The following is a 15046-nucleotide window of genomic DNA, read 5'->3' on the forward strand; positions in this document are numbered from 1 at the left end:
CCTGAGGACATCAGTCACGGTGACCTCAGGCTTGGTGGACCAGTGGTTCTCCCCCTTAAAACGAAGCGATGCCTGCTTACCACCCACATCACAGGCTGCATATGCAGAGTGGGGGACAGTTCAACCAAAAAAATATTTTCCCTTTTCAGGTCATTTCGTTTGATTATCAGAGGAGGTCTAGAGGCTGAAAACTTCAGTATTTCACAAGAAAAAAGCAAAAATTTGAGAAAAATCAGAAAAATTACACGATAATGGATTTGTATAGTAGAATTATGTTTTTCCCTATCCCACAAATAACCTCTCGACCCCCCAAATTATCTTGCAACCTCCTGGGGGGGTCCCGACCCCTAGTTTGAGAACCACTGTGAAACCACAGATATAGATAATACTGTTAATGATCGAGGAATCATGGGTTCCCAGGTAATGAAGTAGACATAACAAACGGTGATAGTTCTCATTCACTTTTTTATTCAAAATTTCAGAAAAAAAAGAAAATACAAGAAATTCTCAGATACACATTTGGAGATGGCATGTCAAAAATACACCATCTCACCTATAGGTGTGAAAAAACTTGAGGCCTCAGTTACAGAACTTGAAAGAAGACAGAGTCTAGCGAAGCTTTTTGATGAATTTTCTTTTCCAATCATTGAATTAACACACAGATTCAGGTTTTGTGAAAGTTAATAAAATAATAGTAGATCAAGGCCCCCTCTGAAGTTATAGGAATGCAAATCATAAAAAGAGAAGCATGATAGTGATAAACCTCAAACTCATTATTGCAATTTGAATGCATTTATGCATCCTCCATAAACCTGAGGTTTGCATGAAGAACATTCTGAAGAAGTTAAATTGAAATGATAAAGACGATTAAGTTGAATCCTTTTTCAGTCAATCTATATTTACGCTTGCAATCTGGCAATGCAAAAAGCAACTAGTCTTCTACTGTAAACGTAGGCCTATCATCTGATTCTAGTCATGTTGTTTACTCTTTACCATGACTACCCGTAATCTACTCGACATCCCTGTCCTATTTATGTCCGTGTGTTTGTTTACGCTGTGGTTTTGACAGGTTTGTGATCTACTGGTAACTAAGGAACCATGGCAGCACTCCATATGAACAGATATTCACCTCACAACAGGTCAACTTTATATCTATTTCCATAACTGAAAGAGCGGAAATATATCACAAATGTCTGTATTTTATCATTACATACATCCAAACCGAAAAAAACAACAACATACAAATATATTAAGTAACAACACAAGCACAGTTGGCCTTTGTCAGTGGTGATTTCTATACCGATCTGTGGCATGATGTCCAACAGCAATCCAACTGTCTGTTTTTCCACCAAAAAAAATGTTTACTCTTAGATTTGTATTCTCTTAGATCATACATGGATACAATGCTTAGGAAGAACCTACTTTGAGCCCCCAAATGTAATCTCATATGTCACATCAGAAGTTAACTATTGTCCTATTCATGATCCCATTTTTTTTATTGCTTTTGGGTGGTAATTTCAACATAGAGTTTTCAAATAATTTGCCTTTTTATGCCTCCAGTCCTGCAGCCCAGGAGCCCTTTGCCCTGAGACAGCGCCCTCCACATGCCTCCTGTGAGGAAAAAGTAAAAAAAAAAAAAGACGTTTTATGAGAAGCCGGGGGATCTAAAAGCTACATGGCCACCTTTTTACACCTGATACTTAAGACGATTTAGATCCGCTCAGGTGACACTTTGAACCAGCAGCATTATCGTAAGCAGCAATACAATAGGCAGGGAAGGGTGTAGTGTTTACTTCCAAATGATCAAAATGCTGACCGAACCCACTCAAATTACAGAATGGTTATGAGAAGGGTCCATATGGGGATGCACTCTAATGATATTGGACATTAGCCATCGCTAGAGCTAGATCGTCATGGCAATCAGCAGGTAGACATGGTGGACAGGAGAAGGATGATGGCGTTCACATAGCTACAGCGAGTTTAAGGGCAAAAATAGATGGAGTAGCAAATTCTAATAAACCTAGTGACAAGAGCAGGGTTTCTTCTGCGGCTTTGGTTCCCACATTGACCCGAGAAACCACTCAGAATGTCGTCCATTTTGTGGATTTCCCACTGAGGGCAGAACCGTATTGGAGGTGGAGTTGCTGCTATCGCTATGGAGGTTTTGTGTAGTATGTTATCTGCGGAGAAAAAATGCTTACCAGACTTTCACAGTACTGATACATAATACACAACAGAATGTATTCTTAAAAAGTATTTTCTGAGAGCGTGATTGACATCTCAATGTTTGGAATAACTCAGAAGGATTGAAAGTTGTTGTAATGTTGATTTTTTGCGCTGTAACCTGAATGTAGGCTGCAGCTAAACAGCAAAGGATTTACACCTTGCAAAGACATACTGATTATCGGAGGTCAATAAAATGCTGTCCCTTTTTTTTTTTTTTTAAATATTCCCCATGATAACTGATGTGTTATCTACATAAATGCATTTTAGATGAGAAGATTAAGGTGTCCTGTCTGCTAACCCTCTTTTGATAGTCTGAGGATTTGAGGTTGTGAAAATTAATGTTGTTGGGAGTCAGCGGAGATGGAATGTCTGATGTGGACGTTCTGCACCCGGCCTCATCTCATATACTATATATATATTGCACTGTTCAAAGTCTTACAACACTGCAAACAATCCAGTCAAAAAAAAAATAAAGGTTAACATTATTATGCTAATCCTTTCTCATATGAGGACCCGACGACAGCCTGAACCGATTCTGAAAGAGAGAAGTAAACCGCACCGTGCTGAAGGCCTCCATTATCGCTCTGCACCGCACCGGCCCACATGCATCCTTGTCCTCCGTACTCTCAGAACTATAAACTGTCCTTCTGAAAACCAGAAATTGGTAGGGGCAATCTTACGGCGGGACAGCATTCAAACCTCCACACAGATATTCCATCTCCCACCCTAGTCCACTTGTGAGGTTTCATCTAGATCCCTGTGGGTGTATCCAGATCATGAGGTTTTCTCCAGAGACTAACGAGGTTATTCTATACAAACTAATGAGAAAGAGTGAGATGTACTTTTTTTTTCATACGCATACATATATTTAAAAAGAGTGAGGTAGATATATACTTGAAGGAAAAAAAAAAAAAAAAAAGTTTTAAGTCCCCCAGTCATGACACCAAAGAAAATACATACAAAAAAAATCCAACTTTATACTGAATCATGGGGCATTTATACAGTGATTTAAACTGATATCACAAAAGGAAAAAAATAAAAAAAATAAATAAATAACACTCCTACAGAAAAAAAAAAAAAAAACTTCAAAGAAAGAAAAAAAAAATAATCACCAAGCAACATTTTCAAAAGATGAGGAGAAATCCTTCAAAACACTTTTACTATTCAGCCTCCATGTATAAGACCTATTCCATTCATGACATTGAAATGTGATCCCTTCCCTGGACTTTAACCCATCCTTTATTTGGTTTACAGAAGCAATGATTATGAAGACAAATAATAAGACCTGTTTTCACTTTAAAGAAGTACCGTATCAACAGAACGCAGAAGTGGCATGATATCGCGCTTGAGAGTTTTGACGCAAAAAAAAAAAAAAAAAAGAAGAAGAAGAATGGTTTTCGATTTCAAATGGGTAGCAGATGGTTGGGATAATTAAGGCAAACAAGACAACCCAATTAGCCCTATTAATTCGAGAGGCAGGAAATGGATGGGTTAAAATACCAGATCTGGTATAAAGAAAACATCCTGTATACTGGAACTAATCCTGACTTCAAAAGGAGGCACCGGGGGGGGGGGGGGAGCAGGTATGCTGTACATGTCAGTGAGGGGCCAGAGGGGAGGAGAGAGGGCACTATTGGACTCAACAAAGCATTTGGGGGCGGGGGGGGGGGGGAAGAGGAAGGGGGGGTACGAGGTGAGACAAGTAGAGGACAATCATGAGAATGTGTGGAGAAAGCAAAGCCTTTACTTTGACCTGAGATTGAGTCGCACCTAGAGGGCAATGCTAGGCGCAGTGCTAGACAACAAGTACAAAAAGGGTGCAGAAAGTACACGCTCACACATCGAGCTAAGGTGTCCATTCCAAATAATAATAATAATAATATTAATAATAATAATAATAATAATATAGACATCCACAAAAAGAATACAGGAGGAAACAGTTCATAAAAAATAAAAGGCAATGAACAAAATGTAGTGTTACAGAAAACCGTTTGGGGTAACAGGAAAAAAAAAAAAAAAAGTAATTTTATATCTAAATGATCTTGTTTTTTGTTTTTGTTTCTTTTATTTTTTTTTAACAGAGTGTGAGGATATAAGAAATGGACTGTAGTGGAGACCATAAATACCAAACCTGAAGGATTTCTGTATATATATAACATCCAAAAGAGAAAAAGAATAAAATAGCAGCTTTGTTCTGTACAGACATAGAGGCGAACATTTGAACCGTAAAAAGGTTAAAAAAGTGACAAACCAATGATGTGTATAAAAATGATCCTGCAGTCTAACATACAACTGTAAGACCTTTATATATGTTTGAAATGTAGAGATACTATGACTATTCTAAAAGAGACCTGCTGTGACTTTAAAGTTCTCTCTAGGCTACTAAAGTCTTCGCCGATCCAGTACGGTCTTGTTTTCTGTCTCAGGTCTTTATCTGCGTTTGTGGTATTATTTGGTGCCAAGTCCATCTGATTTGAACAACAAAGTCTCAGCGAGCGATGTTCATCTCTCAAATGAAATGTACAGTTAAAAATGACAGATAAGGGCGCTGGTCTGAGTAAATTAAAGTGGAGACAGAACAGGCAAAATCCCATCCCTTGATTGTGAAATTCAGTGATTAGCGGTGTGAGAATAATGATGCTTTGATGTTTTTTTTTCTTCTGACATGTTGAAGCAAAGACAGACTAAGGCTGCGATTCAGAGTTGGCTGCGACTCAAGTCACATGCGTAAGTCCTTCAGACGATACAAAGGATGAACGGGAAAGTCATTCATACTCAGACTCTGTGTCCATACTCTGCGTGGATGATCACCTCTGGACTTGGGTGGTGCATCAGAGATTTTCGAGAAACCCATCGCCAGGAACAGCCTGCTGGTTTTCCTCATTTCATCATCCGAAGGTATCTGGGGACTGGGACTTGAAATGGTCCTTTGAAAAACCCCTTGTTTGGATTGAAGCCAATATAAACCCCTTATTTGGATTTAAGTGGAAGAATATAACAAACCTTATTATCCACTGCATCTGACAGAAGCTGTTATCTTCTGTGTGTCATATCCATACAGTAGATAATGATTCACAGAATAATAGTGGCTTATGTCAGAATTATGGATATTAAATTTGTAGATTTGTATATTCAAGCATCTTTTTATCATTATCTGATTATATCACCTGCCTAGTGGTTACTTTGATAACTGTGGGTAACTATTAATTATTTATGATAACAACTGTTAGTTGAAATAATCATAAATTATTAATTTGAATTATGACTATTGTTGTGTGACATTTTTGAAGTCATAAGGAAGCCAATATAAACTGATTGAAAGAAGCCTTTGTTTATATTTCAAATAGAACATAGTAATTATCATGAACCAAATACACTCATTCCTACTATGCTAGCCACGGTATAAGCAATTCATTTCACAGAAATGTAGTATTGTTTTTCTCTTCAAAGTATCACAAGGCTTGCTAGATTTATTCCACCCCCAGCGCAGATTCTGCAAATTCTACAGAACTTTGACTGCAGGTCTGAATACGGCGCATCTCAAGACACTCTATTCTATTTTATTCTTCTATCCCACCCCACTCACACAGCTGCTCAAGGAGCAGTTAGTACCAAAGATAAGCATGGTCTGAATACCAACAAACAATTTTGGTATTATCCCCAGTCCCCAGACTTATCTCAACTCTGAATCACAGCCTTAAGCGCAAGAAGGGAGACCTGTACTAAAAAAAAGCTTGATTTGGCAAAAGTTTGGCAGATACACAATAGGCCCTCCTCTTCCATTTTGACCCACTCCTGAAGGGATCTACACCCACAGAAATATCAACAGGAAAATGAAACAATGATCATAGTCCACAATTCATAATTGAGGCATCCTCACACGACATGAGCTAGTCTGATGCTCATGGAAAGAAAGTAATTTTGATGGAAAGTCATTTTAGAAATGGAGCTATACCATATTATAGAGAGAATCATGTGTTTGTATAAATACACACTCAGATATCCACAACATCCTCTCTGAAATCATCAGAAAAAGTGCTCTTCTGTTGGATTTGCTGGCAGATATGCTAAAAAATTATTTTCTTAAGTCCATGTCTCACTATATCTGTAAGTCAGGATAAATGCCTGTATCGTTTTCCTTCTTAAAGGACTTATGTAACAAAGACTGTACAATACAGGCTGCACAGGAAGGAGACCGCAGAGTTCCCCAGTGTTGAGTCTGAGCCACCATACTCCAAATGATACTCCAAATGCTTTAGCAGGTTGCTGTGCTGTTTCAGTTTTTAGAGTTGATCTTTGACCTTGATAATGCAATCATAAAGAAGTGGAGAGACCATCTACTGCCATACAGTAGAAGAATGTCTGTCATTTCTTACCTCATCCATCCCTCCTTCAGAGATGGGGGAGAGGTTTGTTTTACCCTGTGTAAGAGGAGGAGGAGGGGCTGGTCTGGCCACAGGGGGCTGATATCAGCAGGCCGACGACTGGGGCAGTGGCAAAGCCCGTTCGTTCTTTCTACCCCCGTTCATGTGTGCATAGGGCTGAATCTCGTCAAAGTTGGGCCGCAGCACCACCACGGGCCCGTTGGCCGAAACTTGTCCTGAGTGCTTGTCCATGGCTTGGCCCGGAGACGCCGAGGCCGAGGCGGCCGGGGCCGGGGACGAGGGAGACGCAGGTCCCAGTAAAGGAGTACTAGGGCCTTGCATGGGGGATAACTGCTGGGCAGGAGGGGGCGGCGTGCCTCCTATACACCCCGGAGCGGGGGCGGCGGCAGCAGAGGGCTGCCTGGTGGATGCAGGGTCCAGTGGAATGTTCTCCATGTTCTCTACCTCCATATCCAGCTCCTCGGTGTCCGGCGGCTTGTTCTCCTCGCTGTAGAAGAAGCTCATCTCCCTGAAGGGCGGATCCAGTTCATCCTTGATGCTGCTGATGATCTCCAGGAAGGACGGACGCATCTTGGGGTTATACTGCCAGCACATCCTCATCAGCTCAAACCTGCCAGTGACATACACAAGATCAGAGGGGTTAATTAAATCTTTGATTTTGTTTTTGCTTTTAATGCTTGAAATTGGTGAGACTTACAGTAATATTTACTGAGAAAATAAAGGGAAAATTTTTCGCATCTTTTTAACACCAGCAGGTGGCAGGGCACATTGAAGTTTAAGCCCATTTCATTACTTAGTTATGTCTATGTCACTGAAGTTCCAGAAGTCACTATATTGACAGTATCTTAAACCAAATGTATGGACAATACATGAATATAGTACAGAAAACTACACTGATCACAGTAAATCCTTGCTAATTTAAACCTCATAGAATGGATGTTGTACAGTGAAACGTTGCAATGATTAAAATTCATTAAAATGGTGGGCAAAGTCTATTCAAAATATGAAACGTATTCCAATAAAGTCTTGTAAAGACAAACTTGCAGTTAGCTACAAAACTTTAAATTGCATGTATTGAGTAAATTGAAACACACACACAATCAATATATTATTGCATTGTCACATATTTCACATATTGTATTTATGCCTGTTCATTTAACTGGTCAATTCAGATGTCTGAATTTTGGGTAAGTGAAGTTCTACTTTGTTGCTATATTACAATAGCCTACCTAAGATCAATAATGTAGCATGTATACAACAGCTCAATAAATCATACATGAGGTTAGTGTGCCAGGCCAGCAGCAGAGCTTAGGGAATGTCAAAACAACATCATAAAAGAGAGAATTATTACACTTTGGTGTGGTGCTATACCACACACCACAACTTCAATTATACACAAACAAGCTAAGAATACCCTCTAAGGCCTACTGACATAAACACCTCAGTCATCTCTCTCTCTCTCTGTTTCTCCTCCCTCTCTTGTTTTCTTTCTCTCTCTCTTTCTCGTCTTACACTCTCTCCCACTCCCGGCAGTCACTTTGCAGTCTACAACAGCCTATGCAGCTGGATGCCAACTCCTCTCTGCACCAAGGAATTATGGGTAGTGCTTTCCTAAGCATGCGCCTCACTTCAACCCTGAAGCAGCAGGAGGGCAGCTCTGACTTGTTTCTCAGCGGTGCAGCGAGTGTCTCGAAGCTGACATTCAGATGTCCAAACCCGGGCTGTAAGACCTCCCATGAAAAGGAGTGTAATGCTTGGAGCCCGGCCCACGCTCCAGAGTAACCTGTCTGCTTGGCGTAGTCTTGCTAAAAATTCTTAGCCCGCCATCTGTTGCTGTGCATAATGCTTGCTGATGTGACTTTAGAAAAAAACATTGCAATAAATCCTGCCTTCTTGTCAGCGTCCTGCCTGTCATGACACACAGACACATGCTATTACCATTAAGCAAAATTGACTTACATTTGACATGTCATGATTAATGCGAGTACCACAAGTAAACATGGAATAGTTCACAGTGCTATAGGGACTGTATATATTGTATACGCATATCTAGCCGCGTTCTTCAGCTGACATAAGGAGAGCTCCATAAGGTCAAACCACAATCCTTGTTACACTTGTTACACAACTTGACCTGCAATCACACCAGGATGTATTAAATGTTGGGTGTCGTCACAGATATCTGATATTGGCAGCATTACAATAGGATCTTCAAGATCAGATTTGGAGGCGATGAGTCTTGTATCAATATCTGCGCTAGTCTAGACACGACCGGTCAATGATGCGAAGAGATGGACAGAAAGACCATGAAAAGTAATGTGGACATAGATAAAAATAAAATCAGAAATGGGAGATGCATAACAGAAATTTTCAGACCAAGTGTGGATGCAAGTTGGTCTCAAAACATCTATGGGAGAACAGGAATCTGCTGCAGCTGAACTTAACACCCTCAAACCACCTCTTCCACATGCAATATCCCTAGTGTCGTGAAACCTTGATGGATAATAGCACTGTAAGTGATACTGCGCATTCCACAATAAATCATGATGTTTAATATGATCACTGAGTCTGTCTTTCATTTTCGCCCAACCCTGTGAGACAGAGACTGCACTTTTGTCCACATGAAACTCGAGACAGAAACACAATCGCTGACCCAGAGCTACCTGACCATGGGAAAACAGCGAAAGGGGAAGATATTCAAAGCTTTCCAAATGTGACTCATCCCCCTCTCGCTCTGTTATCCTGCCCACTTCCTCTCCTTGTATCGCTCTATCCAGCGAATTGTAAGCACTCCAGGGTTCACTTCAGCAGTCTTCTGGAAATCTTCACTAAGCCATTACAGCAGAGGCAACCCAGTGGCTGCAGCCTGACTTCCCTGTGTGCTGCTCACAGACCAGGGGGGCTACTAACCCCTCCTTCTCCCCCCCATCACCACCACCACCTCTGTAACACAATCCACACACTCCTGTAATCAGGACAAAACAGTCAGGCTGCCATAGAAACCGGGGGTTTGTGTCTGCATAACACTCGGCCCTCTCCTTTTTCTTTTTTTTTTTTTACTCGCACTCTCTTTCTAAGGTGAGGTCAGCCATGGAGAGTGGGAGGGGAGACAGCAGAATGCCTTCTTATTGAGGTCAGAGAAGGAGCGAAGAAATGCATGTATGCAGTAGAGCAGGCTGACAGGCAGGCTGTGCTGTTATTTATTTATTTTTTCTTTAACAGCCTGGGTGATTCATTAATGAATTCCTTCTCTGTCTCGCTGTCTGCCTCGCTCTCCATCTCCCTCCCTCTGCTGATAACCGACACTGATCCCTCGCCTCATGCCCCTTCTCAGCGGCAGGAATGAGGGGCATCTTTCACACACGGGTCATGGCATCCCTTCTATGGGCCTAGGCTAACGGGTGAGGAGGGTTCTCACTGCCAGCTGAGCACCGGGGCCGTGTCGTCAGCGGACTGCATTTAACCCGTGACGTAAATGTCACCAGTTAGGCCTCGGCTTGGCTCTGCGCTGGCATACACATCACATGATATCCTACACGCTTACAGCCACAACTTGAAATAGAAGCTGGGAAATATATTTATGGGACAGAGGACCTGCGAGACGGTGGCAGTAGAGGACAAAACAATGCATGCTTCAGGGGTGTTACGACATAAACCTGGAAGGCTTTGAAAGTGGGCAAATATAATCTAACGACATCATAAAATACAACATTACACAGTTATAGGGCATTAGACCATGATCTAAAAACCCATCACAGACAGAAAGAGGGACTTACAACATGTCAGGGCAGTTGTCAGGTTTGTCCAAGAGTCCTCCCTCCATGACAAAGCGCAGCACTTGTTCGTTGGACATGCCCTGGTAGGGTTGTTCTGCTAAGGTGGCAATCTCCCACAGCACCACACCAAATGACCTGCAGCAAGAGAGGAGATGAGAGAACAAATTTATAAATGTACATTTACATTTTCACCATTTAGCTGATGCTGTTTCAGAGAGACTTACATTAGCACAGCTTAAATTCCCATATCACCTTTCTACATCACAAGCAACCTATAAAATATATTGCAAGGTTCAGAGCCACAGTGACCAGACAATATGATGTAAGACATATTCAGTGGTGGAGAGAGTACTAGATGCCCTACTCAAGTAGAAGTACTGTTACTTTGCTGATATTTCACTTAAGTAGAAGTCCTTTTTCCAAAAGGACGAGAGGGTTTAAACTAGATTCTCTGAATTGGAAAAATTAGAAATTACACAATAAAGTGCAAACAAAGTAAAGCCATATTACTGTTCTCTTCTTTGCTAACTGACCATTCACTATGAATGGCTCCATAATTTGTGAATTTATGATTGTCCAGTTTCTGTTGCTTATGCAGAGCCACAAAATGTGTTCTCTGTAATGGATGTGATTTAAAATGAAGTGCAATACTTCAGTAAAAATGTACTTAAGTAAAAGTAAAATTACTGACTTATACTCAAAAAAGTACAAGTACACAAAAAGCTACTCAATTACAGTAATCTCAGTATGTATGTATAAATGTAATTAGTTACTTCCACCCTTGGACATAATTCTGTGTCACTTGAATGATCATGTATGATAGAGAAGCACCCTGCAGATACTGCTCATTATGTTATTTGCATCATGTAAAACCTAAAATCTGGCAGCATAAGTATGAAGAGTGATGCAGGCTGTGTAGCACTGTGCCGGTCAGTGGGGCAGAATCACACTGATTTCATTACTGCAGGACAAGTCGCAGTATAAAGTACGTATATGTCACCTTACTTTAACCTCCGATGAGGCAAGCTGCACTGCATTGAGCTGGCTATGAAACTAATTATCAGGAAATTAAAAAATCTTCACTTGAGAAACAAAGAACACTATTTATTCACTCTTGCTGGTCATATTTTCACCACTGGCACGGGATCTGAGAGTAAACTCAACAGTCTTTAAAACAGCCTGTTACAACACTGTATGTAACTGGCTGAAACAGTCTCATGTTGAAAGACAAAGCCACAGTCACACAGCTTTTCTTGATCAACAAAATAAAAGTCACTTACTCGTACTGCTACCTGCTATACTGAACTTGATCTGTGCGACATCAAAGAGGAAGATATAGTACGCAATGTGGAGGTGGGTTCGCGCTGGCACTCCAACCTCTCATTTGAGAACATCTGGAGCAGTTTAAGCCCGCTCGTAGGGACTGACCCACGGGACACTTTGAGTTGGGAAACAAAAACTTGCGAGGGAGCTAGTAAACAGTTCTATTTCTCTAAAAAAAAAAAAAAAAGTATTCTTCCCGAAAGAGAATTGTGGCAGAGCCATAAATCGAAGTCCCACTGAGACCTGGTACGACAGAGGTGACAGGATAAAAAAATCCTGTTCTATCATGTAGAGAAAAACACTCACAGTGGCAGCTGTGAACCAAAAGACATTAAGGTTCTGTTTTTTTTAGCTATCATGGCATCCACAGTGAGGACGGAGGGGAGGAAATGCATGTATCAACGGTTAAGTGAAGAGTGCCTGTCTTAAGAATATAGGCTGTCAAATGATCTGCTTGTTTTCACAGTGGCAGCCCCACAGCATGCACTGTTTTAGTGTACCCACACACACATCCACTCAGACACCCAAGATACACACATTTCTGAAATACTGTGAAAGCCCCCTGGATTAGGACATGTTTGTACAAGTAGGATGTGTGAGTGCATGTGTGTAAGAGAGTGCCCTGTTCTCATACCAGACGTCAGACATCGTAGTGAACACGCCGTCTTTCAGCGACTCTGGAGACATCCAGCGGACTGGCAGCAGGCCCTTCCCTCCTTTTCGATAGTAATCCGTCTCATAAATATCCCTGGTCATGCCAAAGTCTGAGGAAGAGAGGGGAACAGAGGTTGGAGAAGCCATTAAATATTACTCTTATGTGCGGGAGAGGAAGCTCCTGAGAGCTGACCTATTCCCTCACCTCTTCTCTCCCTCTGTCCATCTACATTAAGAGTCTGTCCTCTGCCTCAGGCGCTCACTGAAATCCAAATACTTATTTTAGAGGCCGGCAGAGCGGGTTCAGCATTGAGCAACCGGGGGAGACTGAAGGCATTGTATTCGCTAGACTCTTACCTCCGATCTTGACGGTGAAGTCCTCCGTTACCATGCAGTTCCTGGCAGCCAGATCTCTGTGGACAAACTTGTTGGCATTTAGGTATGACATGCCGTCGGCAATCTCCCCCGCCATCTGGATCATCTTTTTTAGCGGGGGTAGGACCTGGCTGGTGGAGTTCTGTGGCAAAGCGAGAGGAGGGGGTGAGCGGGTAGAGGGCACAAGTAGACTATTGAGTCCCTCGATTGTCTTTCCACAGCACTGGACAATGGCTAAAGTTCAGGCCACGTACCACCAAGTGAGGGATGGACTCTGCGTGTGCATGTGTGCAAGTGCATGTGGGTGTGGGAGAGACACAGAAAAAGAGATAGAGTGTGTGTGTGTCTGTGCATCTGTCTGCCTGTATATGTCTTACTGACACAATTCACAGACTGACAGACTGATTGTGTCTGATACAGAGCTGATCCAGTGTTGTAGGAGGGAAAAGCTGCTTACTTCTTTGCGCAGGGAGCGCAGGTGGCTCTTCAGATCTCCACGGGTCATCAGCTCCATAATCACCAAGGTTGGTTGTCCCTGCGAGACCACGCCCAGCAGCCGCACCTAGACCAATCACAACACAGCACAGGTCAGCTGGGTTGGGTGCCAAGCATTCTCATTGGCATAACTCTACTCCGTATTCCCTCAATTGACCTCTAGGCTAGAGACAAGTATTGTTTAAGTGTTCATATTTCACAACTTCCGTAAGAGAAGTAATGAGGATTTCTTTGGCTTTGGAAAAACTGTTTCTTTTTAACTGTGGGGCTTTGAAGAACGTAAAAAATCCCTTGCCTTTAAATTATTCAAATTGAATTTAATAATTAAGTGTTTGGCTTTTTAGCAGCCAGACATGGTAAAAGGTTGTAACAGCGTCTTTCCAAAGGGAAAATCTTTAACACATCCGTTTAGCTTAATTAATGAGGCTGTGATCACGGTGATGAGAGAATGTATACAATCTCCAGGAGGCTGAGCGCAGCCTCAGGCTCTGGCTCACGACCTGCTGACCCCTGTCTCGCTACATCCAGGCAGATTAATTAGGAAATAATGATGACTGAGAGCTCTGTCTCACAACTGGGTTCCATGTGACAAAGCGGTGGTTTATTCATAGCCATACATCTACTTTATGTATGCTGAGTGTACAAAATAGTAGGACCATATGCTCTTTGCAAGGTGAATCCAGGTGAAAGCTATGATCCCATTAATTTCATCCATTAAATTCAATTTAATCATTAAGAGCAGATGGAGATGAAAGAGAGGAGACAGGTTAAAGAATGATTTTTGAACCTTGAGGCAAGTGAGACAGGATTGCAACTGAAGGTGCTCCTAATATTTTGAACACTGATTTTCCACATCTGAATCATAAATCATTAAAATCCAGGCGTTTCTTCCCCCCCCCGGTGCCTGATGTGTATTTCTTACCACATGGTGACAGTTGAACTCCTTCATGACAGAGGCCTCGTTCAGAAACTCAATGCGCTCCCTCATACTGGCTGTCTCATTGACTGTCTTGATAGCCACTCGTGTCTCAGGTTCGTCCTTGACCACTCCCTTGGCGATGCCTTCGTATACCATGCCGAAGGAGCCTTGGCCCAGCTCCCGGCTCATAGTGATCTTCTCCCTGGCCACCTCCCACTCATCTGGGACATACACTGGAAACACAACGCATGGCAGGTCAATGCAAAGTCCAAAGACATGCAGGTCAGGTGAAGTGGAGGCTCTAAATTGCTCATAGGCGTGAGCGTGACTGTGTTTGATGTAGTATGGTATATGATGTAGTATATGATGTGTATGTAGTATGGTATATGGCATATGGTATATAGTATATACTGATGTAATATGGTATATGACATGGTATTGTTGAAAAGTACCTATACTAAGCAACATTCCTATATGCTCACTTAATATGTAACCTTTGACCCATATTTACACCTTAAGTGTCTAAAACTCAAGAATACTGAATCTGCTTCACCATTATAAGATTAAACTCTAAAAGTAACATCTTGTGTGTTTCTCACAGAACTGTGAGCCTGGAATGTGCAAATGCCCAAATCTCATAGATAACACTGGCCAAGTGGCCTTGACAAAATAATAACTTGTTGTCTTCTAGAAGAAGGTGGTCACCTCTTATTAGCATCTCCTTAAAGTGCTACAGCTGTAATTATCATTGTTTGTTCAGTATTGCCTAAATGACCTTATACTTTTTGACCAATAGTTTTATTATATTCTATCTGTATTAACATAATCATGAATATTCAGCACTATAAAACAGTTGAGTTCCTTGGCTCCCAACCTGCAGATTGAATAAACCTGTC

General features: G+C 41.7%; 1 protein-coding gene across 1 annotated transcript in view; it reads right to left on the bottom strand.

Annotated features, from left to right (window-relative positions):
- Positions 1-459: 459 nt before the first annotated feature.
- The window catches only part of igf1ra (insulin-like growth factor 1a receptor), a 79070-nt gene continuing 64483 nt past the window's right edge, over positions 460-15046 (bottom strand). The window contains exons 16-21 of the mRNA XM_078282842.1: positions 14154-14383; positions 13194-13298; positions 12719-12878; positions 12342-12471; positions 10385-10519; positions 460-7221 (exon numbers count right to left, since the gene is read on the bottom strand). Of these exons, the coding sequence (XP_078138968.1) occupies positions 6696-7221; positions 10385-10519; positions 12342-12471; positions 12719-12878; positions 13194-13298; positions 14154-14383 (1286 nt within the window). The 3' untranslated portion in view covers positions 460-6695. The remainder of the gene's footprint in view (positions 7222-10384; positions 10520-12341; positions 12472-12718; positions 12879-13193; positions 13299-14153; positions 14384-15046) is intronic.

Source organism: Centroberyx gerrardi, chromosome 4, assembly GCF_048128805.1.
Source record: "Centroberyx gerrardi isolate f3 chromosome 4, fCenGer3.hap1.cur.20231027, whole genome shotgun sequence".
Classification (NCBI taxonomy): domain Eukaryota; kingdom Metazoa; phylum Chordata; class Actinopteri; order Beryciformes; family Berycidae; genus Centroberyx; species Centroberyx gerrardi.